General features: G+C 38.7%; 2 protein-coding genes across 2 annotated transcripts in view; one reads left to right on the top strand and one right to left on the bottom strand.

The window, feature by feature from the left end:
- The window catches only part of stab1 (stabilin 1), a 55,473-nt gene that overhangs the window by 27,568 nt on the left and 1,171 nt on the right, over positions 1–26,734 (bottom strand). Inside the window, exons 2-40 of the mRNA XM_044023355.1 lie at positions 25,072–25,199; positions 24,307–24,422; positions 24,113–24,198; positions 23,634–23,703; positions 23,292–23,387; positions 22,293–22,406; positions 21,785–21,972; positions 21,335–21,471; positions 20,543–20,670; positions 19,628–19,704; positions 18,740–18,862; positions 15,325–15,462; positions 14,835–14,906; positions 14,201–14,314; positions 13,937–13,990; positions 13,454–13,534; positions 13,182–13,340; positions 12,394–12,456; positions 11,904–11,996; positions 11,470–11,556; positions 11,272–11,383; positions 10,211–10,397; positions 9,534–9,627; positions 8,791–8,949; positions 7,828–7,953; positions 6,861–6,950; positions 6,363–6,443; positions 6,041–6,088; positions 5,686–5,819; positions 3,995–4,106; positions 3,742–3,819; positions 3,348–3,449; positions 3,140–3,244; positions 2,605–2,739; positions 2,081–2,209; positions 1,908–1,964; positions 1,411–1,524; positions 930–1,125; positions 40–135 (exon numbers count right to left, since the gene is read on the bottom strand). Coding sequence (XP_043879290.1) covers positions 40–135; positions 930–1,125; positions 1,411–1,524; positions 1,908–1,964; positions 2,081–2,209; positions 2,605–2,739; positions 3,140–3,244; positions 3,348–3,449; positions 3,742–3,819; positions 3,995–4,106; positions 5,686–5,819; positions 6,041–6,088; positions 6,363–6,443; positions 6,861–6,950; positions 7,828–7,953; positions 8,791–8,949; positions 9,534–9,627; positions 10,211–10,397; positions 11,272–11,383; positions 11,470–11,556; positions 11,904–11,996; positions 12,394–12,456; positions 13,182–13,340; positions 13,454–13,534; positions 13,937–13,990; positions 14,201–14,314; positions 14,835–14,906; positions 15,325–15,462; positions 18,740–18,862; positions 19,628–19,704; positions 20,543–20,670; positions 21,335–21,471; positions 21,785–21,972; positions 22,293–22,406; positions 23,292–23,387; positions 23,634–23,703; positions 24,113–24,198; positions 24,307–24,422; positions 25,072–25,199 — 4,279 coding nt within the window. The remainder of the gene's footprint in view (positions 1–39; positions 136–929; positions 1,126–1,410; positions 1,525–1,907; positions 1,965–2,080; positions 2,210–2,604; positions 2,740–3,139; positions 3,245–3,347; positions 3,450–3,741; positions 3,820–3,994; positions 4,107–5,685; positions 5,820–6,040; positions 6,089–6,362; positions 6,444–6,860; positions 6,951–7,827; positions 7,954–8,790; positions 8,950–9,533; positions 9,628–10,210; positions 10,398–11,271; positions 11,384–11,469; positions 11,557–11,903; positions 11,997–12,393; positions 12,457–13,181; positions 13,341–13,453; positions 13,535–13,936; positions 13,991–14,200; positions 14,315–14,834; positions 14,907–15,324; positions 15,463–18,739; positions 18,863–19,627; positions 19,705–20,542; positions 20,671–21,334; positions 21,472–21,784; positions 21,973–22,292; positions 22,407–23,291; positions 23,388–23,633; positions 23,704–24,112; positions 24,199–24,306; positions 24,423–25,071; positions 25,200–26,734) is intronic.
- LOC122767845 (E3 ubiquitin-protein ligase TRIM35-like) lies at positions 15,755–18,577 on the top strand. The gene has a single exon (XM_044023356.1). It carries the CDS (start codon positions 16,044–16,046, stop codon positions 17,451–17,453), a length of 1,410 nt encoding a protein of 469 aa, XP_043879291.1. The 5' UTR covers positions 15,755–16,043; the 3' UTR covers positions 17,454–18,577.

Below are 26,734 nucleotides of genomic sequence, written 5' to 3'. Positions count from 1 at the left end.
AGGTTACAATTTCATAGTGTGTGTATGTGTGTGTCTTACCGAAAGAGCAGGACACTCCTTTCCAACCTTTATAACACACACACCTGCCACTTCCTGCCAGACCGTCCTCACACTTCCCATGGTCACAGACACACTCTGCAAAACACACACCCATTATTATCATTGTTCACACTATTTATTGTGGACTTATCAGCATTTTATCACAATAGATGTGCAGGTTTGGTTGACTTGACAAAAACAGCAATCATCCACACCCTGAATAGTGAGATACAATTCTGGATACGCTGATGCAATATATCAATACCATGACTTAAAAATACTACACTGTATTCGGATTTGTCCCCCAATCTGATTCACCAATGTCACTCTTTAATGATTCCTTGGGGAGCCACTTTTCACATGAATGACATTAATGTGAATGGAAGTTAATTGGCTGAAGAAGGAGTTCACAGAGGGATAATGTGGACTCTGTAATGTAATGGCTGTAAATACTGCACTTAAACATTTAAGGAGCAATTTGTATTCTTCCCATATCTCGTGATGTACCGTGAAATGAATGTTTCGATGTATTGATTATTGCAAAAACACTGTACCGTGATATTGTGGTGAATCATACTGAGCTTTGTTTAGTAGCGGAGCACAATTCGTTGCATCTTCCCTTGTAGATTTAGGTTAAATCTGACATTACATTACTACAGTTTCTATGGTTTCTCATTCAGTTACTGGCTGGTGATCATTTATCAGTAGCAAATAAATTAGCCACTTGTAGTCTTGACCAAGATATAAAAAAAAAGTAAAAAAAAAAGAATAACCACTTTTGTTTTGAGAGGTGGGCTCTTGTTCTTTAGTCATTCAAACAAAGCAACGACCTCTTGTGGCAGAAATACATAAAGTCAGACAACGCAGGCTGTCTTTGTGTGTGTCCTCACTGGAGGAGCAGTTGACTCCGAATCTTCCCGGCTCACAGTCCTCACATGCGGTGCCATGGAAACCCTCATAGCAACGGCACTCCCCATTGCCATGGTTACCATCTTGACACTCCCCGTGATTGGAGCACCAGCTGCCGACATCTCCAGGGCATTTAAAGCACTCGTGGCCAAAGTAACCGGGGCAACAGGACTGATCCTGCAGGAGAAAACATCAGTATTATTGGTGCTATAATCATTGTTTAATATCACGCCCTACAAAAAGCATCTGTTTGTTAAAGGGGTGGTTTTTGTCACTGAAACAGTAAGATCCATTATGTAAATGTTTATAATGCTGTCTGGTTATTCTGCCACTAGCCTGTTTGTGCAAGCTTGTTAGCATCAGAGGCTTAGCATAGCGGGATTGTTAGCATAGGTTTGGTATCTTTGCAGGTTTTGTACAGAATTACAGTTCATCTACATTGGTTCGGTAGTATCAGCAGACCGTGGTAATGTGAAGACATGGGATGGTGCATCCTTCAACCAACTTTCTTCTCAAACCAACCCTCTTCCTGTATTTACAGTTGGGCCGCATGTTGGTTGGAAATTCATTTTTGATCTGCAGTAGAACACAGTCGAAACACAAAAGAAACACAAAGTGAGAGCTGTAAAGAACACATCGAAATTACATTGTTTCTTATCATGTGTGATGCAAATTACATGCACATGTGTACAAGACCCTGTGAAACCTCTCAACCATCACTTTGTAAATGTTACATCTCTGTGACGCAAGAAGATGTTTTCTTATGCTGAGCTGGTTTTCTTTTCTTCGTGTCCACTCTCTGTATACGGCAGTGGAGGCAGAACTTTTACCAAAACACGATGACATTTACAGAAATACGACATTTTCCAAACCACTACACCATTTCACACTACATTTGTCTGAAATTTTGTAGCGCTTTCACCTTCAAGGCCACCATAGTACACTGAACACTTTCTTACTGGTTTGTTCTTTAAATACGAACACCGAGGTGGTCCATCACAGTCAGTACAACGTCCCTGCAGACAGAGAAAGAGAGGGGGAGAGGGTGGTTAAACAGTTAATTTGTGTTTATCCATCTTTCCATTAATTCAGTGTGTGGTGGCCATTTATTAAATTATTAATTCATCCTTACATTGGCCTGCAATGTGACCAGTCTACTGCATCTGTTGCGGCGAGGTCTAAGGACCTGATTGAGGACTATGAGGACACCATACTGCGTCTCAGTAAAACTGCCTTCAAGAGGAACGTCGTTCACAACTGTCTGGATGAAAAGAAACAGATCAATCCATCTGCTTTGACACATTATCACCTTAACAATTTGTTTTACACGTTTACAAAAATACATAATAAGACTTATGAAGAGATCCTACTGGAATGTTTACATTAGCATCAGTGTAAATGTATTTAACCAAAATACAAATCATCATGAATCTTGTCAGTTTGACTGGCTGCAGATTGAATTGCTGGGAATCAATTTGCATTGACATTTGGAACAGAACAAAATTCACATTAGTTAATATATAAAAATCAATATAAAAATACATAGATGACAAATGGATTACAAAATCACGAGTATGGTCATTAACTAACAGATACTGTAACTGTGAGGTTCAGTAAGGTTGTGTCATTACTGTGAAGATGTAGGGTCAGAATTACCTGGTTCTTTTCGTTAAAGTGGAACTGGACCTGATAATCTTTTCCCAGCAGAGTGCTTTTTAATGTGCCATCTGACAGGTGGTCGAGAAAAATCAGCTCATTTGGAATCACATGGTACTTGAACACATCAGATTCCTGGACAGACACAAACATGCATAAAGGGGTTAAAGACGTGAGAAGGAATAAAATATAGTTTTAATTATTTAATATTATTTAACTGTTGGTAAATTGCTCACTCTCCATGCCAAAGTCATTGGAGTTGTTCATCCTTTACTATCTCCACTAGTCAGTTCAAATGTGTTATTCTGTGATCTTGGTGTTTGAAATGTTTTGGTTCAGATTTACCTAACAGGTTCTCCACGACGACAAAGGTGTACTGATGGCACACTCTGGTGTACTGGTGCTAAAAGTTTGTCAGGACCTCACAGAAATACACTTTAGAAAACCCAAATTACTTTATTGCGTAATGTGAGCAAACCCTGGTGGCACACCTCAGGTAACTCAGGTCAGAAACAGTCTGTGCACTTGCTCGTACCATGAGGGAAGAGTTAGTCCTGTTGAGGTGCTGCCTGATGGCGTTGTCTGTTGGTAACAACAGGGTAAAATCAACCGGACCCACAGTCTGTGACAGGTTGTACATCTGTGGCAACACACACACACACACACACACACACACACACAAACACAGAGTTAAAAAAACAGTGTTATGTTTAGGCAGATGACCATACAGACAGATATCTTACCAGAGCGTACTCTCTGAATAGAATGAAGTTGGAAGAGGAGTTCAGAAAGGCCATCAGTGTAGGTGGCTCAGGGGGGAGGTCAGAGACAGGTGGGGCCAGAATCTGACCACATCAAAACAAAACAAACAAATGTTATACTTCATTAGACAGTTTCCTTTTTTACCTCATAATTTTAAATCTATTCTTCAGGTTAGTGAAAAGGGGGAAAACAGTCTTTCACTTGGAAATTAGAAGAGCAAACAACAACATCCAGTTTCTGTTCAACATACTAGTTTTGCATGGAAAGTATGTTTCTTTAGCACCACCATTGAGGCCAACTACTAAAGGTCAACTGGTAAATATGAAAGAAAAGTCTGTTGAAATAAAATGCTGACTGAAAGAAAATGACTGTTACCTGGTCTATGATATGAATATAGCCATTGGTTGCAGGTAGGTTGTGTATATCAATGGAGGCATTTCCAATGTGGATCACCTGGAACACAATAAAAGTGAAATACACACAATACTTGTATATGTATTTAAGTATATAATAATTTATCTAGAAATGTATTTATTAAGTTTTTGATAAAATTGTGTAAACTGTATGAGTGTCAATTCATCCACCTTCATGTGAAGTCAGACAGTCAGTCACAAGGCCCCATTCTTACCCCATTGCTGTTCCTGATCTCCAGATAGGTGGGTGGATTGAGGGTGGGCAGCCTGCTGCCCGCCAGTGTGGCCAGATCCTCTCCAGAGTAAATCCCCCGTAAAATGTGAGCCCTGGAACCACAAAAAGCAAATAATTACAACACAACACAGACTCACATTGCGCTCCCGGGAGCAGGAGCTGCAGCTGATCTGCAGCTGATGCTGCAACAGCAGGTTCCCTAAGGTTTAAATCAGGGGTGTCAAACTCATTTTTGTTCAGGGGCCACATACAGCACAATTTGATCTCAAGGCGGCTGGACCAGTAAAAATAGCAAAATAATAGAATAATAACCTATGAACAACAAGAAATATAAGTGCAATTTCAACAATATCATGCCTAAATTTACTATTTATACAGCACACTGGATCTATAAAGGCACAAACATTTAGTCACGGGTATCTGGAGCATTTGACATTACGTTTAGATTAGTGTGAAATTTTAACAAATTCATCCTGTGGGCCGGATTGGACCCTCTGGCGGGCCGGTTCTGGCCCCCGGGCTGTATGTTTGACACCCCTGGTTTAAATGATAAACGTAACATTTCTGCATTTAAAGATCTTATATTATAAATGATGAGACAAATGTTGGGTATTTTGTTGATTAGTGTACTTGCCATAATGCCATAAACTACTGTCTCTGCTATAAATTTCGAGGCAAACCTACTATGAAAGTGAAAAGAGGTGAGGAAGGACAACGGTACTTCTAGTTAGCCAGTGAGTTGTGTTTTGTTTTAGAAGTTTATTGTATGTATTAGTCACTAATGAATCTTTGCTGTTTGTTGCACATTCTGCTAACAAAGCAATGCGCTAACGCGCAGATTTCAGGTGAACGAAATGAGACAACAAGACAATTATTCCCTTATCCCATAATGCTTCCCAACATCATTGAACCAGGGCTTTCGTTATTCTTTTGATTGACTGACACCTAGTGGCATAAATGTACATACTGTGCATTTTAAGACAGAGTTTGTGGTACTCTCCATTATTTTACAATGTCACCAATCTCCTAAAGAAAGACCAAAACCAACAATGTTTTACATCAGCTGCTATCAAACATGCACTGAGCTCCAGGGTGTAATGCCAATTTCACAGTAGCCTCTATAAACTTTGTCCCTCAACATTTTCACAAAGGAGAGCCATTCTCAAAATCTTAACAAACTGCTAATTATAGAGATAACAAACTATAAAGGTATAAGTTACCACATTCCTGTGTGTGCTTTGTTTATTTACCAATTCAGATGATCATGCTGTTTGCTGTGCTCTGAGCCCATACAAAGTCACTCCAGCAATCCTCCCGCCAGCTACTTTGGGCTAATCTCAGTTTATTTCCAAGTGAGCTTGTAAGAATTCAGCAAGAGACACTTCACCTCCAGAGATTCTCAAATCTTTGGACATTACAAAGAGGTTTTGTCTGAAAACGGCTATGAAGTGTTATTGTCAAAAGTCACACATCTTGGGAATCATTTTATCAGCAGAACAAACTACTTCTGAACTCGTTCTGGACCTTTTTTTCATACTAAATGCTACAAAGAAAGCTGATGTCCTTCTTCTCACCTGTACGTATGTATACTGGGGAAAAGAGAACAAGGTTTGCATGTCCTAGTCTTTTTGTGTTGTGTGTTTGCATATGGGTGTGGCTGAGGACACTGACCGCAGGAAGTGAGGCAGATGGTGTCGGCTGGTCCAAAACAAAACCTGATCTGGACTCATGCTCTTCATAGCACGGCTTGATGGAGCCAACAATGTCAGGTTCCCATTCAGGTCCACAGAGAGATGACTATCCTTCTAATAATGTATATGCACATACCACACACACAAACACAAACACACCTTAATTTTACAGTGCCAATGTACAAATTTCAATCAGATTAGCTAAATCTAATCTCCACGTCTGAGACTATGATCTCCTGTAGGTTAGTTCAGTTTGAACCATACAAGTTAGTTAGAAGTAACATAGAACACTGAGTAAGTGAGTATTCACAGAGTATTATCTTGTTCTTACACACCTGACTCAGTACGGAGAAAGTGATCACTTTTTTGTTCATGTCCATTTCCTAGAAACACACATTACACACACTCACAGTTATTATAGCATGGAGTCAGGCTGTCATTTGTAGATGAATTCAGGTTGTATTACAGTAGCAGTATGCAAATTATTTAGGTAAGAGCTTTACATTTTCAAGTTAGCTCAGTGAGGCAGAAACTCATTCATTCTGCTGCTTTGTAAACTTAAGTATTCAATAAGACTTGTTATTGGCAGATAACGGAATAAAAGGGTCAAGCCTGATAACAAAAAAAAAGTAGGGCATAGCAAATTTAACAATTTACCTCCAGTAATGATCCATAGCAGATGGTTCCATTTCCGCCATAGCCATCAGGACAGACACATCTTGTTGTCTCACACTTTGCCTAACATAGTGTACAGTAGAAAAGGATCATGGGAGATTAATGTTCCCTGTGAGCATTAAATACAGCAATTAAAACTGTTCTCATATTTTTAACTTGTAACACAAACAGGAACACTGGTCATTAAGTGCTTCGGATGCCATATAATCAGAGCCTCCATAAGAGACAACTATTTTGAAAAATCAAGTATTTCGTCTTGACATTAGTGTTGAATGCTAAGAGCTGTGATCAGATCAAGTTTTTACCAAAGTAAGACCACAAACTGTCTATCTCCCAATATGAAGCATAAGTGGATTGTGTGAGTCAATGAAATGATAAATATAGATCAGATTACCATCATTGACAACATCTGAACATTTTCAAAGGGCTGCTTTGAAAGTTTAAGGGTGTATGTGTTTGCGTGTGTGTGTGTGTGTGTACCAGTTCATGGCAGTTGTTTTTAATGCAGGGGTTGACCGGCTCACACACAGTCCCATCTCCTTTGTATCCTGTTTTACAGACACACCGACTCTGCAGTCACACAGATACAGAAACAGGTCTTAACCATTGCTCCTAAAATGTTAACGCTAAAATATGTGTATTTCAGACAATTTATGAGTAAGTTAATTAATCACATAGACAGTAAGAGATAATAAAAGACGATGATAATGATGTATATACACTGCCTGGCCAAAAAAAGTCGCCACCTAAAAAAAAAGCGTCGCCTCTTTTACGGCACTCATTCACTGTGGCATTGTTTCCATAAGCTACTGCAATGTCACAAGATTTATTTCCGTCCAGTAGTGCATTCATTTTTCAAGATCTTGTATTGATGATGGGAGAGTCGGGACACTGAGCAAAGCCTTCTCCAGCACATCCCAAAGATTCTCAATGGGGGTTAAGTTCTAGACTCTGTGGTGGCCAATCCATGTGTGAAAATGATGTCTCATGCTCCCTGAACCACTCTTTCACAATTTGAGCCTGATGATTCCTGGCATTGTCAACTTGGAATATGCCCATGTCATCAGGGAAGAAAAAAATGCATTGATGGAATAATCTGGTCATTCATTATATTCAGGTAGTCAGCTGACCTCATTCTTTGGGCACATAATGTTACTGAATCTAGACCTGACCAACTGCAGCAACCCCTTACCTATTTGCTTAGTTAAATCCAGGCGGCGACTTTGTTTTTGGCCAGGCAGTGTATATACAGTATATATATGTATATATACATATATGTATACTGTATATATGTATATATATCTCAAACAAACAAAATAAAATAATAGAAAACTGGGCCAAATATCTGCCATAAATAGCATAATATCATTATGTGAATATGTTTAGTTAAAGCTGGGACAGAAAGGTATGAACAGTTTGTTAGTTATTCATCTTTTTATTCACTGACCTGTCCGGGTGCTAGGTTGTTACAGTCAGCATTGGGGCTGCAGTCTCCTCTGTTTTCCAGGCATGGATTGATCAGGTCACACAAAATACCATTTCCCATGTAACCTGTTTTACAGACACACTCACTCTGCATTCACACAGACACACAAACAGGTCTTTAGTATTGTGCAGCTATTTATTACAGAGAGTTGTTGAGTAATTCATTATTAAATCTCATAGAACACAGTGAGGAGCTCTGTATGAACGTTTGGTGCAAATTATGAAGTTAATTTCTCTGTTATCAGTCTCCTCCCACCCCCACGACCTTCATGTGGAGGATAAAGTGGTAGAGGGTGAGTGAGTGAGTGAGAGACTCTAAATTTGCTTCAGTTTATCTTCAGATTGTCCTATACACACCGACTACTCTGACCTTTGAAAGATCAGAAACTGAAGCAACGCTGCATCTGACCATTTGACTGTAAAATCTTTACCAAAAACTGACTTTTTGAAAGCATTTTGAATTTTGCCCTCAAGCTACAGCAGTCAAAAGAAAATTCCATCACTTAGGCAATTTTTGTTGACAACATTGCTGCATTGCAACATGGCTATGTTGTCTGCATAAAGTAAACAACACAGTACACTTTCGACAGCCTTTTCATTCAAGGAGAGCAGAAATCATGCTGCTCTGTGGTTGGTGATGTCAAAGTACGAAGCAATATATTAGGGTTGATTGGCAGACAGCTCAACAAGATCATGAGCTGTCCCTGTTCTCTGTGACTTCAAGACCATCTTGCAGAATGTTAATACCATTGTCTTGTTTCTCAGGTCTGCCATGTCGGCTGGGATTGGTCCCCCCACAAACCCCTGGGGGTCCCCTGGGACAGTACACACAATCCCAGGGGGAGCTGGAGCTAGAGTGTGAGGGCCTGGTCAGTAATGCTTACAGCTTAAAGCTTAAAATCATCTTCACTTTTTAGTAACCAACCTGTCCGGGTCCGATGTGAGTGCACTGAGCGTTGGGGCTGCAGCCTCCTCGACTCTCCAACTGACAGTTGTTAATCTCAACACATACTTTGCCGTCACCTGTCCATCCCTCGATACATATACACGAAACATTGCCTGGACCTACATACACACACTCTGCCTGTAGAGACAGAATAACACAAGAGAGAGAGAGGATATGTTATGACAACACTTTTTGAATTTTAATATGCACATTTGAATTTGTATGAACAGAGCTGATCTACTGTAGTGTGGGTGATCATCTTTAGGTATAATCAAACCAAATATAGTTTATTGTCCCCACAAGGACATTTTTCTTGGGCAACAGTTGCAGAACACAGTACACAGTACAAAAGGGACCACAAACAGCCAACAAAGGACATATCCTTCCCAGAATATACATAACAGAATAGAAAATACTGCACCTGTCTTAAAAATGAGAATCGCATATACCCTAAAAACGTAAAAATGTAAATAACTTTAAGACAAGTTTAAACAAACCAGTAGCCACAGTGCATAATGGACAACTCTAAAGTGACAGTGCTTATTGAAATACATGACAGTTAACCTCTTTCTCTATGTTGAGTAGTCTGACAGATGAAATGTTAAAATGATTAAATGTCCCAAAATGTCTATTCTCAACCAGTGATTCCAAAACTGAGGGCCATGGCATTCTTAAATAACTCTGGGGAGGCTTAACACACAGACACTAGCAGTAAGTCTCACGTTGGTGTCGCAGCCTCCTCGGTTGCTTTTCAGGCAAGGGTTGATCGGAGAACAGGAGTGACCATTACCATCATATCCATCCCGACAAACACACCTGGTAAAACATACACAAGCACATTTGAAGCTGAACAAAACCGACCTGACCTGCTCCTCGAAACTACAGGGTTGAGTAAATATGTTTGGCACTCATACCTTGATGTTCCTGTTTGATATGTTTGAAATGTGTATTTGTTTTGTCTTTGTTTCTAAACACAGAGTTGATATAAGGATAGTGTCAACTGTAGGTGCAGTAAATGTACAACAAAAATGAGAAAGGATTTCTGATGAAAGCAAAAACAAATAAAATGTCAGCTTTTTTGTTTGTCTTTGCAGCAAGAAGACCGTGCATGGGTTTTCTCCCATGCACGGCTTCTTCTTTCTTTTTTCTGTGGTTTCTTCCCACAGTCCAAAAACATGCAGAGTTGGGGATTAGCCAAATTGGACACTCTAAATTGACCATAGGTGTGGGTGTGAGAGTGGATGGTTGTTGTCTCTATGTCATCACAGCTTTCCCACTTTTCGGCCTATGTCATCTGTGACTTTATGTAAAGGATAAAGCAGAAGTAGATGGATGGATGGACAAAACACAGGAGCCAGAATGACCAGCTGTATTTGTAACAGAAGAAGTAATATCTTACGTGGTATGTAGTCCTGTGTGTGTACAGTATGCATGGATGTGACAGTGTTCGTGCAGACCATCAGAGTTGCAGGGTGTGGCCGTCTTGTCACAGTTCTCTCCAGAGTATCCCTCTAGACAAGATCCTCTGCGACACACACCACCAGAGCCAGGGCGGTTATCACACACACCATGGACACATCGACACTCTGTGATCAAGTGAGCACATGCACACACACACACATACACACACACACACACACACACACACACACACACACACACACAATTCAAACATTTTAGGTTAGTCAGTCAATAAAACAGAACATGAGGCAAAACACATCACTTGTTGTATAGTTACATTTGGGGTGGATAAAATTATCCACATTGATAATTTCGCATACCCAGTTATACTTGGTATCACTAATAATAATCCACTTTTGTTTAGAAACACTATCTTTGTGATAACTGCTGTTAAAAGAAGCAGGTAAATGTTTTCCCTTGTGGTGCTCGGAACACTGATGTCACCCTCAGACTAATGGAAAATACTGGTTGTAATTCTTCAGCTCCATCAGTTTTTTTGGTTGGTTCATAATCAAATAGCTGCTAAAAACATATTTCATGTGTCTTGGAAGGATTGAACATAAACTGATCTAAAAAAAAAAAGTGAAATTGTGAATACATACAGTGCAAGAGCCCTACAACACAGAGGAAAATCTGATTTTTCAAACCAGCTCTGAAGGCGGTAAAAACAGGCAAATACGGTGAACATTGTGTAAATCTTCAGCTCAAAGGCTTTCAGTAAGCAGCCTGCGGATATATCCACTGACTACCTACTTTCCTTAATATGTCCATAGTCTTTCTCCCCTCGTAATAACGGCAGCTTAGCTTCGGCTAAACTTATCCATTGTTGTCTGTTTTCAGCCATTTTTACACATTTAATGAAATATAAGGAGCACTGAAATGTTGCAGTATTTTATCTGATCCCTGATCAGTTCATGCACTTAATGTTGTTTGCGAGCAAGCATTCATCTGCAGGCAAGAGTTACAACCCGTAAAGATAATAAGTCTTCTTGCTGTTACCTTCGTCACAGTTCTCTCCATACTTGCTTGGATCTGAGCAGATGTGGCAGGCGATACCTTTGAAATTTGATTGACAGCTACATGACCCATTGCCTTGGATACCGTCAAAGCACTGCACGGGGGACAAAAATAAATAAACAAATAAATAACCATCAGATGTCAGACAAGACTCTTGTGACAGAGTTGAGCGTTGCCCACCGTTCCTTTGTCGTAGCAGGGATTTTGAAATCCTCCAATACAGGGTTTACAGTCTGGGCCAAAAAATCCTTTACAACACTCTGCAGTCTGTTAAAACACACACACGCACACAGAGTGAGAGAGAGAGAGAGTTTAAAATCACTGATATTTTTGACAGAATTCTCCGTAAAGTACTCTCTATTTTAGTCATTTATTTATTGAACTTTTATGTAAGGAAGTCCCTTTTCATGTATGTTTTGACCTCAGATGACTGTGTAGTTTTACTTAGAAAAAAACATCATCTTTCTGGATTCGTAAATAATTTGATGCATACATGATGTCATATTTCTTTTTTCATGGTCTGTTTTCCTCCCAGTGTTGTCAGTCTGACATGCTGGCGCACAGGTTTTGCACCTTTAAAAATAAAGCTCCCGATTCAGTGTTGCCACTCTCACCTGCTTGGTGGTGTTGCAGTGTAAGGCACAGCCTTTTTGAAGTGTTGGATTCAGAGGAGATGCGACGTAATCACAGCCAATTTGGTGACTTGCCTGAAGTCATACAAACACACACAAATGCACACACACAAACACACAGGTCTGTTAAAATTTCTTTTCTCATCTAGAGTATATTGCTCAACAGTGGGCAAAGCAAAGCAAAGCAAAGCAAAGCAAAAACACTGATTTAAGAACTCTATTTTCCTTAAAATTAAGTTTTTCAGTAATGTAATACAACATTTAATTGTGACACAATGAGTCTTTTTATAAATAGCATATTTTATATGATTTGGTATTTATTATTTATTCTAACCCTGTAACATTTAATTCAGTGGTCACCTCTTTAATGACACGTTCACATAAAAGTAGAAAAGTAACTGCACAGTTTGTAATCTAGTCATACTGGATACATTTTACAGGGAAGTGATCAGAAGAGTTATAATTATTTTACCATTTTAGTGCTGCCTTCTGGACATTGGGTCTCATAGAGGTAACTGCAGTGAATACAGGGACCCTAAAAACACACAAGCAGATAAAAGTTAACACTATATCTCTAAACACATAATTGTGAAGTTAATACTATTTATAATAGAATGGATAGAGTGAGTCATTTTTCATTTTGAAGGTTGTTGGTTTGATTCCCAGCTCCGCAAGTCTACATGCCAATGTGTCCTTGGGCAAGACACTTAGTCCCACGTTGGTGTGCCGGAAGTGTGTGAATGGATGGAAAGATGTGTGATAGAATCTGTGCTGCACACAGATATGCTGTATGTGAATGGGTGAATGGGTGAATGACAAAATGGTAGTGTAAATGAGGTAAAAGGAAGAACTTCAGTCCCTCAAAGCCTCCTCCCAATTATGCTCTATGGTTGATAATGAGTGCAAAAGGTGAATCAGCAAAGTCCCAAGATGTTTTTTATGTAATAAAATGTGATACATTGGATGGTAAACTAATGGCCCAAATATAAAATAAATAAATATTAATGTATTGGCAGAGTTAATATGTTGGGCTTTGGTATCTAAAAATATCTAATGTGCAAATAAAACCAGTTCTAATTGTAATTGTACTACTAAGTATGATATTGTGCATATATGGTAGAATGTGGCCAATAATAATATCGTAAGCTTAAATAAATACATCAATTCCTCAATGACAATTTGGCCATTATTAGCAGCAAATTATCTCTGCTGGACGGACTGTTGATTCAGAGTCTGTGTGTTTGATAATAGACTTCTCACCACAATAATTTTGCTCTCAATGATGTCACATCGATGAGGCAGGACGGGGAGGATGGATGGTGGGTACAGCAGTCCGTCAATCATATGAATTATCCCATTGGATGCCATAATGTTGGTGGTCACTAGATGGATGCCCTTTTCCCCCAACAGGATCTGACCCTGGAGGCAAACGGAACAGGGCTTGTAGTGTTTATGAGCCTTCTAATGTTTATTGTGAATTAATGATTGAACAAGACAAACCATTACACCATAAATCAATCTTAGACACTTACATCATCAGACACAGTAATAGTGATGATCTGATTAGCCATTGTCACAATCTTAGGAAGTGCAGCCAAATCGTCAACGGAAAGCTACCGACAGAAAAATAATCATCAACTAAAACTTCACATTTTGTAAAACATGATACTGGAAAGAGCAAACAACATCATCCAAATATCTTAGCTATTCTTGGACCTCATCCACACTAGAAACAAAAAGGTAAAGTCTGCCTTTGGTCAAAATAGTGTTAAGAATGCATTTAAATATAAACATGTGCAAGAAATAGTTCAACTTAGTTAAATGTGGTACACAGACCACATGTTGACTGTGATATAGTACATGAATGAATATCTGTTGATTACTAGTAGAGAGTCATAAATTGATGGTCATAAATATCTGCCTGACAAAAAAGTAAGTAAGAAAGTAAAGTGGAAAGGAAGGATTGATAAACAGATGATAGAGATAGAGGAAGCATTGGGTGGGGGGCATCTTACCATAGTCTGTGAAAAAACATGGTGCCTGAGGAGTTCCTGAAGTTTATGTTTGGCCTTTAGAAAAAGCATAATATCATTATAATAACAAAATATTGCATAATGGTCAAAGGACTAATAAGTGGCAGAAATATATAACAATAATAATAATAATAATAATAATACATAAACAGACATATCAATAAAACCTGTATGTTACCACAAATGAACAAATAACATGAGAGCTGAATAGACAATGAGATGTGACTTCACTCCCTCTGTCCTTACATCATTGAGCATATAAAGGATGCTGCCATCTCTGGATCGGTCCACGGCTTCATTGGTGGGAACAAACACAGTCAGGGGTCCAGGACCTCTGAGAGGAGGGGGTGACCCACAGTTCTACATACACATACATAGTTTACAGTGACAATGGTAGATTTACCATTTAAACAGAAGTGAACAAAATTTTTATTTTCTTCAGAGGAACAAAGAATTTGGCACAGTACTATACTGGGACTTATGACAAATGATATGACTTTGTTAATAGCAAAGTTTAATTTTTCAAACTAAAGGTTGGGTCCCTTTAAAGGGTCAGCGCTTGAGTCTGAGAGATTGTGAGAGAGGAAAAAAATTAAACATTTATGCAAAATACCACAATTTTAATGAACAAAAAATATTATAATTATCATATTTGTCTGTACATCAAATCTTTATCTGAAAAAGAACTACAGCTGCCAGATAAATATAGTCCCAAAGACCATTAGTTTTGTCTGTTACATAGCCTTAGTATATTGGAATGTAATGGCGGAGTAAAATGAGCAACATTTCAATTGTATATAGATAGTGATATAAGATTTAAACAAAAGATTTGTTCACATGTTGAGATAAATTAAAATATCTTTTTGAGCTCATTACTCACATCAACCAGGGACAGGAAGCGGTTATATTTTCCATTCTTTGTCAGAATTTCTCCAATTGTTTTATCAGCAAACTGGACACATGAACAAAAACAAAAAAGAAATCAAATGACTGACATTCATATTGTCCAAGGAGCAAGTTCAGCCACTGGCATACAATCAAAAAATAATCCTGACTTGATATTACATTACATGTCATTTAGCAGACGCTTTTATCCAAAGCGACTTACAATGGAATCGAGTACAATCAGCCAGGGGTGGAATCGAACTTGCGACCATGAGGTCTTTCGCACACAGGGTACCGGTCTTAACCACTGAGCCACTCCACCCCATGATATGCTCCAGTATTGGTAAATAAATAAATAAATAAATAAATAGTAGAAATTGTTGAATCATTTTTATGGTATACTGTATGTCAATTAATCCCCGCTTATTGTATTTTAATGTCATTAGCGAGTTTTCCATATTTTCCAAAGTGGCCCTTTAACTTACCTGGTAATCATAAGAACTCGTATCAGAAAGAGTGTTTGTGATTGGCCGGTCGATGATGTGGATGATCCCATTGGCTGCTGGCAGGTCTTCTTGGACAACAGTGTACAGTCTGCTGGGATTATCAATCAGGATGAACTTCTACAGTCACAAGAACAAAAGAAGAACCACAAGGAAGATGCTCATTGTGTTTTTATGGGCTTTAATAATATGGTAATTGCAATAATCTATACTATCTTGAACATTGAGGAGAGAACTGAGGACTTTGTAACATACCTCATAAGGTAGAAACCTTTTGACTTAAAGTTAACTTTAGTTAACTTTCTAACAAACAAAATGTTTTTGCATTGCTATTTCCTTACTGTCTTTTTAAGATAAAATGTCCTGGTGGTAGTTATCTCTCGAACAGAGCTCCACCCACTCTATGACTCGACACAGAAACACAGGAAACAAGACATACATTCTTACATGTGTGATAGCACACTGAGACAAAGACACAATAAAAGATTCACCCTCAATAAGAAAAACAACCACATCCACTGACAGAGGAGCTGCAGGAGGAAACAGAGGGAACACCTGAACACTGGATCACTTCAACAAGCTGAAGACACCACTTTGTGAACTGAGGAGCCACAACTCAAAGTGAAAGTAAAATTCAAGGATCTTTCTAGGGTGACTGATCACACTGTTTGCAGTTTTTTCCGTTTAACACAGTGTGAAACATGTTTTCCGTATCAGATGAGGATGTATCTTGTCCTGTTTGCCATGATATCTTCCAAGATCCAGTTGTCCTGTCGTGTAGCCACAGCTTTTGTAAAGCCTGTCTTCAAAAATGGTGGCGAGGGAAACAAACATGTGAGTGTCCATGCTGTAAGACAATATCACAAAAGAAAGATCCACCCCGTAACTTGGCATTAAAGAACCTGTGTGAGGTCATTTTACAGGAGAGAGATCGCAGAGGTTCAACGGGGTCTGAGACACTTTGCAGTCTTCACTCTGAGAAACTCAGACTCTTCTGTCTTGACCATAAGGAGGCAGTGTGTCTCATCTGCAGGGACTCAAAGAGGCACACCAACCACACGTTCAGACCCATCGATGAAGCGGCACATGATCAAAGAGAGGAGCTCAGGAAATTCTTGAAACCTTTTCAAGAGAAACTCCAACTCTACAAACAAGTAAGAGGAAATTGTGATCAAACAGCAACACATGTTAAGGCACAGGCCCAACAAACAGAGAAGCTGATCAAGGAGCATTTTAAGAAGTTTCACCAGTTTCTGAAAGAGGAAGAGAAGGCCAGACTCTCTGCTCTGAGAGAGGAAGAGGAGCAGAAGAGTCAGATCATACAGGAGAAGATTGGTGCTCTGAGCAAAGAGATAGTAGCTCTTTCCCACACAATTGCAAAAACAGAGAAAGAACTGAGAACTGAAGATGCCTCTTTCCTGCTAAACTACAAGGCTGCAGTGGCAAGAGTCCAGCAGCGCCCTCTGCTGGATGATCCACAGCTCATCTCAGGGGCTCTAATTGATGTGGCAAAACACCTGGGCAACCTAACTTTCCATATCTGGAACAAGATGAAGGAGATAGTCTCCTACATTCCTGTAATTCTGGATCCAAACACAGCAGACCCAGAGCTTGTCGTGTCTGAAGATCTGTCCTGTGTAAGATCTGCAGACTGTCAGCAACTCCCAAAAAACCCAGAGAGGACCAAGTTCTCCTGCTGTGTTCTTGGCTCTCAAGGATTCAACTCAGGGTCTCATAGTTGGGATGTTGACGTTGGAGACAACAAAGATTGGGAGCTGGGTGTGTTGGGAGAGTATATCCAGATGAACGAACGCCTACAGTCTGGCTTGTGGAGAATTTTATTTTCCAATAGGAAATTGTCAGCGTTCTCTACTTCAGGTTCAGAGCAAGATGTGTCACTGAGAAAGAAGCTCCAGAAGATCAGAGTCCGTCTGGACTTTGACAGGGGAAAGCTGTCGTTCTTTGACCTTGACACCAACACACTCATACACACCTTCAAACACACTTTTACTGACACACTGTTTCCATACATTTACACTGAGAACCGCCTCTCACTTAAGATTTTACCAGTGAAGGTCAGTGTGACAGTAGAAACACAGATATTATTCTGACAGGGTTAAGCAATAACACAATAGCCTCTGATTACATTTATCAAGATGTCTTTTATTATTGATTAATATTTTAGGGCTGTATTAGATAAATGTAGGCAGTGCAGAGATCAGTTCATGTAATGAAGGAATAAGATTTTAACTTGTCTGTTTTCTGTAAAATTATTTAGTTTAGTACGTTTTTTTCCCTTGACACAGCAGCCATTTTTACACATTTTAGCAGGAAAACCACAGGTGTTAAAATTCACATTGAGAATGGCTGTGTTCACTCAGGACAGTGTGACAATGAACCGGCATGCACCCTAAAACTGGTAAGCTAAATGGCTCTCAGCCATTATTAATTTGGTAACTGGGATTTTCCTCATGCTGCACTTTGATGATGGTGGTGGTGGTTGTATGAAAGATTATTATGCCATATTATTTATTGAATAAGCATTAGCTAACATCATTATTTTACTTGTTATTAAGCATCCATTTATTAACAATTCATTTTTCATGAAGAAACAGCATGAATGTCACTTTTGGTGGTTAAAGTATCAAAAGGGCTGGTGGTAGTATATTAACTACAACCAATTAACTGGAACACAGGCGTGAATGAAACTGTTTGCTGTGTGTCCGTGTGTTTCTGCCCTCTAGTGTCAGTAGTTGTCAGTGATAGTTTGGGAGAGAAGAGCTGCCACTGTGCAACACAAACAGTAAATCCATGCGTTGATGACTGTCAGCCACTGGACTGCATCCTCAGTAATGAAAGTGATGACTGTGTTGTATTTTCACAGATACTTTGACACTGTATTGATATCTTTACCTTCTGAGTGTGATGTAAATTCCTGTGATATAATGAGATGTTAAGGTCGTACATATAAGATCAGTGTAATTAGTGGAATATTAGCTCCTTTTCAGACATAAGGAGGCATCACATGATGATGATGATAACTAATACTGCCCAGGAACAAGAGCAATAATAGTTAAAAATATGAGTCGTGCTATGTTTACATGTCAAAATGTCTTACATTAAAAGTAATAATGATTTTTGTTCAGCAGATACAACGTGTGTAACTTGTGATTTTACAGATAAAAAATTAATCTAAATGTGGGGACATCATTAAAATCAAAGGAAACGAACAATTGATATTTACCACATGTTGTTTTTTTGTGATCCTCTTTAAGTCGAAAGGTTTCTACCTTATGAGGTTTTCCCTATCACGTGACTAATTTCTGTCAAACTGTCCACAAAATGAACCCATCCATGGCCATGAGAGGGCTATGAAGTTTAGAGAAGACGTTTTTACCTTGTTGCCTTTGCTCCTCCACTTGGCTCCTCCATACATGTTAATGTCTTGTCCCTCCAGATCCTTGTAGAGATGCTGACCCAGGATCAGGTGACTTTTACAAACCAGCTCCTCGTTCACACCCTGTAAAGATAGCTTAAATCAGTGGACCAGTAATTTGGATTTTTTTTCTTTTTTTTTTCTTTACTAGTATTTGCAAATACTAAAACAAAAAATCCCACTCTCTTCTTTTCAAAAATGGCTCACAAATATTGAAAAGCCCAGCCATGTGTACTGTGAAAGATTAGGTATTCTAATGATAGTCAAACTGATTCAATTACTTCCATACAGGGATGGGCGATAAAACATTATATTTCAATATTATTTTTGATTGTGATGAAAACGATAAGTAAAAATTCAAAGACTTGTGACTGATCAAGGTCATGTGACACTGAATCCTGCTCACTGCTGCATCAAGGAGGAATTCTGCTGCACACATTCAGGGAATGTATTATCTAAGATCTATAATTATATCAGATAATGATATTACGTTAGATGATATATCTTGCCCACCTCTATTTCCACATAATATATTCTCAGGATGAAACCACGACCCTGTTTCTCATCAATTATACTTACATAGCAACAATGATGGCAAATCCAATCACTGCCTGGATTATTTATGTTCAAAGTCAACATGGTGGCTGTAAGTAGGTGTAATAACTTGAGAGACTTTGAAAAGTGCCAATCTGTAAAATGGATCAAAGCATTTATGCAACTAAAGAACTGAGAGTGAAACGCACAATTTGGGGCATTGGAACATTTATAGTGCAGTTTCAGTCTTGCCCCGAGAATGTTGCTACCACTTATCCTAAAATGGCATATGTTTGCTGGGGTTTTGGTACTTACAGTTAAAGGTGTTTTCATTAGGGGGATGAAAGCTGTGAAAGGTCCATTGTGACTCAGCAGCAGTGGACAGCCTCTCTCTGAAATATACACATACACACAATTTAGTCAAAGGTCATGGCAAAACACCAATACAACATCATCACCAAGATGGTAACTTAAAGTGTGAGCTATTGAGATTATTGTGATTTTAGAAATACATTGTACAACATAACAATGGCAATGCAAATGAAGAATGAAATACACCAATTCTACATAAGCATGTAAATTCTCAGTTGCAGTTTCTGATAAATACAAGTTAAATGTGCAACTCTTTGTTTTTGTGTGCCTGGTACATTTATTAATAATACATGCTGTAAAGTGTGTTTGTGTTCACAATAACATCAACAAACATGATGGAATATATCATATATTTATTATCTTACAGTGACCTTATGAAGAAAACAAATTAACAATCATACTTAGTGGTCAACTTTATTTCTATAACATGTTTAAAAACAACCAGGCTTGACCAATGTGCTTTATGAGTTAAACGGTAACATAAAACACAGTAAAAGTAAAAATAAACTAGTAAAATATTAAATAGTAAATGGGTAAAATGTAGTCAAATCTGTCACAAATATAATGTTGTCTTCTCAAAGAAAGGGCCAGAAAGAAAAGATGGGTCCTTAAAATAATTTAAAAAGTTCATTAGTGGGGGAAGATTTAATTTGAAGGGGTGAACTGTTGACAAGAACTGATCACCTCCTCTTTGAATTTTTCTTTTTAATTGTGTCACTATATACAATGATTAAAAACTGATGAATGTATGAATGAATGGAATGTAATAATATATTGTATGTAATGTATTGTATTGATGCTTCTTCACCAGTCAGACTCAGAAGAACAGATCATATGAAGAATTTCTGGTTATTTTACCAAACAGCACAACAGCTTCTGTCAGATTTTCTCTTTGGCTTCCACTCCTGCCAAGCTCTTTAAGTCGTGCCATCAGGTTACCGTAGCAACGCCAGCCGTCACCAATCTCACCTGTCTCACACTCACACCTGAGAAAAGAGGGGAGGGGTGGAGGGTAAAACAAATGATTCTATTCTGCAAAATAGAGACATCAGTGTGACACCAGCTGCTGGCTGTTCATTTAAAACCTGGTTCTAGTTCAAATTCTAGACCAACAATTCTATATTTTCTAGATTTAATCCTGGTTCTAGATGAAGATCTGGTTTTAGTCCTGATTCCAGATGTACACTTGGCGTTTTTCTAGCTCTAGTTGTAGATATAGACAGAAATATTTTCTGGATTTAGTCCAGAGTCTCGATATAGACCTGATGAAGTATAAGACAGTAAGTAGTAGTAGTGAATAAAGGAAAGAAAACATCTTACATTTCAAAACTTACTTTTAATATTCTGGGAATCCATTTGTCATTTACAACTGGCTCTGATGACTCTTTAACATTTTGATATTTGATTGGTTTCATGATGCAATATTAGTTGAAATATGCCCCAGTGACAGTAAATCTGCTGTCCTTGTCTTAAGTGTGGGGAAAAAGATCTGTGTTGTCTACCGGCCCCGAGGTGCATCAGCCCACAGGGAAAATCCCCAGTATGCCAACAGACAAAAGTCTCTAGAAAGAAATATTCTTTTTCTGGCCCTTGTAGAACCAAGAGACAAACGAAGAGACAACACCAACACAAATTGTTTGTGGCTCTGACCTGGGTTGTCCATCCACTCCACTCCTGCAGGTAGCCGTGGGGTCACAAGTGTCTGCTGCACAAGCAGAAACCAGTTCACAGCCAGATTCAGGATTGCCACCAATAGGGGACATGCCAAACATACAGTCACAGCTGGACTGAAAGACAGACAAACACAGAGACAGTGAATGTGTAAGGTTAAACAAAGTTTCAGGGATGTGATTTATTATACTTCTAAGAAGTGTATGTTCAAGTGTGTATCATTTAGTTGTGTTTATTGTCAGAAATATAAGCCACTACCCATAAGTATGTTTGTACTAGTGTGTATAACTGCTTTAAAATAAAAGCTTTTGGACCTTAAACAAACTATAGTTTTCACAAACAAATAAGAAAATATCCAATAAGGGATTTAAAAACAAATAGGCCGTAGTTTGTAGATTACGATTCAGAGGAATAAAATCCATGCCTCACCTTGTTGGGTCCTTTGAAGACACAAATGGTGGAGTTGATGGGACACCCTCCATTGTTCTCAGAACAAGGGTTTTTGGGTATGCAGATCCTGCCATCACCCTGGTAATCAGGCTTACACACACAGTTGACCTTTGAACCCTGTGAGGAGCACTGGGCATTGATGTCACAATCCCTTGCTGAACAAATGCCTGAAATGGATCATGAGAATTACTAAGAGTTAAAATGAGATTCAAAGACATTTGTCAAAAATAATAAAACAAATAAAAAATGAAAAATACAGTTATCCTGTATTGTGAATTTTACTGCTGCTGTCTTATCATATAAGATCATATCAAAATAAATTTCAGAATAAATCCTCTGCTTTGAGCTACTGCTAACATAAGCATGCTAACACAAACTTGAACTAATGTACCAACAACACCCTATGAAACTAAAAAATAAATTAAATATTAAAGCAGTGTTTGAAATAAACAGAGAAATTAAGTTGGCGGTGGAGCTGTGTGTTTACTTCCGCATTTGCCCTGTGGCGTCTTCCTGTGTCCGGGCAAACATTCGCAGTTGGCGCTGTCTCCTTCTCCTTCGCAGTAGGAGTAGGGCTGACAGTTACTGCACCTGGTGCTCACTGTCAACAACACACACACGGACACACATTCACGCGCGCACACGCACGCACACACAAACACACACGCGCAACTGATTAACTGATTGACTGACTGAAGTGGCCTGAAGAAATCCAGAAAATCAAAACATCACTATTTTCACGTAAAAATAGAATAACTAAAGTGGAAAATGATCATATGATGAAGTTGAAGTTCATCCTCTCTTATGTCCTACACACATTTTTCCATTGTTATACCCAAGTTATTACTTGGTGATTAGTGTTGAAATACAATGTAAATATTAAATATAATATTACCTAAATACGACATCATTTCAAAACTATTACCATATTTTTTTTATTGTTTACAGTGGTTAAAGTTTGAATAATACAATGCTTTATATACAGTAAACTACATGTATAGAGATAACATGACATTAAATTACTACCAGCTCTGTTTAGGAAACCACACACATGTTTCTGTTTGATTTGACTCATTAAAATCTCTCCCCAACAGTTTCCTCTGATGGTGCAACTGATCAACTCCAATCAGTTCAGTTACTCAGTTAATATTTTTGTTCTCTTTTCACTGAACTTTTCACTGAAGTTTTATGTCTAATTCAGGGGTGTAAATTTAATGTATTCTATGAAGTGCATCTCTGAATATATCAATCATCACTAACACAATTCTCTCTCAATCACAATCTGTGTTGTTCCAACCTAGTCTTAAATGCCATTATTACGGTGAACAATTATTTATACTATACTATGTAAACAGCATTCACATTGACAGGTTTCAAATTATAACCTGGGCTACCAATACTATATAATTTAATTTAACCTATGTATAGCGTAATATGCTTTATTTAATCTAATACATTATAATCCAACAAGATGTCATGGTCTTACCTTGGTCGCAGTTCTTTCCACTGTATGGTGGCTGACACAAACACTGTCCATCGCCCTCTGGACCTTTATTACACACTCCATGCAGACAATCACACTCTGGACAGACACAATGACAGATAGCACAGTAACAGGTTGTTAAACCAGTGAGGGATATGCATTTGTCTATTTGTGTGACTCTGAGCAGCATAATGTAAAACGGATTTAAAACATTCAGGATTTAAAAAACAAACAAACAAAAACAATAGTTAATCTCATGGGAAACTGAGAAGCCTTGGCAGGGTCTTTTACACATGACATTGTTATTATCATACAGGTCAGAATTCCGAATGTTAGAGGACCAACCTTTATCACACTTGTCTCCAAAAGCATTCGGATTCTTACACTCCTGACATGCAAAGCCGGAGAAGCCATCCTGAAAAGAGATCAAATCATCTTTTAAGAACTGGAATGTCTGTTGCATAAAATCAACCTATGTTAATTTCTCATGTTCCCAAACACAGAGTAGCAAGAGAGGTTGAATGAAATAATACAGATCTTCTGTCAGTGAAAGAGGCTGACTCTGACAACTTTTACTATATTCACAGCAATATTACCATATTAACCACATAAGACAAAAGTCTAAATAAGACAATGTCTTGTAAACAGCAATTTCTGATTACATTGAAACAAGGTCACATTACATAGACACATTTACACACTAATGAGACAATATTGTCCTATTGGGGTTTTAAGTTCTGAATTAGGGACGTTGCTGTCTCCAGGGTAACCCACAGAAACAATCCCATTCTCTTAACTCCTGATGGATAGTTAAGGCTACTAACGTCACAGATACAGGTCCCATTGCCGGTGCCTCCATCCTGACAGGTTCCATGGAAGTTACAGGTTTTCCCTGACCAGCTGGGACATGCTGCAGACAGACAGAGAGAAAGCTGAAAAAATGTGATCAAGTCTATGGATTTTTGTGATTAGTGCAAGAAAATGACAATCAAGGGAATGATGTGTGTGTGCGTCTTACGAAGACACAGCGGGCCCCAGTGTTGTGGGCAGCAAACTGGCTCCATGAACCTCTTCACACAGCTGCGCTGACATCCATCAAGGCCTATCTCCCTGCCGCCGATCTGCACCACATAACTGCAGCACACAGTGGACATGAGGTGAGCAAGCTGCTCCTTCCACACCTACTACAAATATAATTAAAATATCTATCAAGATGAACTTAATCTGTGTATTTATAGGAGATAAGTCATTTACCAATTTAAATTTAAAAAAGATGAAAAAATATTTCATCTTCAATAACTGATCTGGTAAGTACATTATATTGAATTTAAAGGTCACTTGTGTAGGAATTAGGGACACAATCAAGTGTTATCCACAGAGCAAAACTTCATTTGCTAGGGCAGAATATTTTGTTTTAAATGGAGCTATATTAATGTTTTGTATTGAAATTGAATGTCAGTCAAAGGGAGTCAAAAATGTCTGAGAAACTGCAATGTTAAAATTCCATTTTTATCTGAAAAATATGTGAGGGTCATGACAGAGCTCAATTGAAGAGAGAAGAGAAGTTTCTATGTTGAAATACATGGAACCAGTAAGTAGTAAAAAATTATTGTTTAATTGTGTTTTAAAGCAACACAATGTAGGATTCGAATCTTAAAAATAAATAATGTCTCAAGATGATTTTGATACATCAACTTACAACAGGATGAAATACATCTCTGTCAAAGTCTGAGTAGGTCTGCAATGCCTGCATTGGCACAAAGTAACTGTACTGTATGTTCACCTGCAGTTGGTGGTGCCCACACTGCTGAAACCACGGGGGCAACTGCTGGTGGTGACAGCGGCACAGGAGGTGCAGGAGGTGTAAACGTCCATCCTCTGTGAAATATCACAGCGACCTGGAGGAGGAGTCTGAGGGAACAGAAATCTATGACTGCACAGCCACTCACAGAACTTGCATTACAACTTAATGTAAACGACCAGTACAGCCCTGTTTGAACAAGGAAAAGCTCCCACTCAGTCTTCCACTGATACTTTCCCAACTGTTTGAAGAAGTAGTGGTGCACAAGTAAAAGCAGTTGTACCAGAGGTGGTAGTGTATCAGGTGATATTACTTTTGATTCATCTATTATCCATATACAGCTGATATTAGACGCCTGCAAGAGGCAGAGCTCACCCCTGACAGCTCACCAGCCAATCACAAGGTCACCCCACCACCCCCTGTGAGAACCCCTTAGAAAACAAATACACAAAGACAGTAAAAACACATATAACTACACATTTACACGTTTATGTAAAACCCAAATATTAGCCAACAGTAGTAGTAGTAGTAGTGGAGACACCTAATTGATAAAAACAGTTTCTTATTACATACGCTCCCCAGCCACATAATTAGTTACACCTGTTCAACTGCTTGGTAATGCAAGTATTGAATCAGCATTTAAACATGTAGACGTGGTCAAGACGACCTGCTGAAGTTCAAACTGTGCATTAGAAATAGGAGGAGAGGTGATTTAAGTGACTTGAACTTGGGGGCTCAGGGGGTGGTGGCAATCTTTTTTTTTTAAATAATTTTTTTTCCAGACCTTTACTTTTCAGTACTTTTCATGCATTAAGTGAAGTGATTTCTTGGAAATGGCTGGTTTATCTGTTCAACATAATATTAGAAGTTTCAGAAAAGGGCAGTTAAATAGTCAGACATTTTCATGATGCACAAATTTGCTCTTTTCACAATTTATATTGTGAATTAGGTTGTGAGGATTTGAGGAGCTCTAAAAAAGTGGGTCCCAACATCAAACAGTTAGAAAAAGACTGGTGTAAAGTATTCAATGAAATCTGTTTCTCTCATGAGTTTGTGGTGACTGCTGCAACAGTCTTCCATCCATCCATTATCTACGCAGGGGGTGCTGTGCCAATCTCAGCGGTGACATAGGGCGATAGGCGGGGTACACCCTGGACAGTTCGCCAGTCCATCGCAGAAACACATAGAGACAAACAACCATTCACTCTCACATTTGCACCTATGGTCAATTTAGAGTGACCAATTTACCTAATCCCCATATTGCATGTTTTTTGACTGTGGGAGGAAGCCGGAGATAACACACACACACACACACGGGGAGGACATGCAAAACGCCATACAAAAAGGTATAAAGGCCGTTGTTCCAAACAGGGCTCAAACCCAGGTCTTCTTGCTGCAAAGGCAAGAGTGCAAACCACTTCAGCAACCATGTGGCCCACTGCATCAGTCTTAATTTTAAAAAACATCACATTCCCTACACTAGTTTTAATGGCAGTTAAAGGGTCACTTGTATTAGAAGTCCATATAGACAAATTGACAGGACTTTTCCACTCATCAGTCAGAACTGAAGAAGCATCCTGGATGAGAGGTGAAACACCATCAACACAACTAAAGCACGTCCAGTAGCCTTCAGCCATTTATCAAG

The sequence above is a fragment of the Solea senegalensis genome, linkage group LG4 (assembly GCF_019176455.1).
Source record: "Solea senegalensis isolate Sse05_10M linkage group LG4, IFAPA_SoseM_1, whole genome shotgun sequence".
In the NCBI taxonomy this organism is placed as follows: domain Eukaryota; kingdom Metazoa; phylum Chordata; class Actinopteri; order Pleuronectiformes; family Soleidae; genus Solea; species Solea senegalensis.
This window is presented reverse-complemented; position numbering and strand designations above follow the sequence as displayed.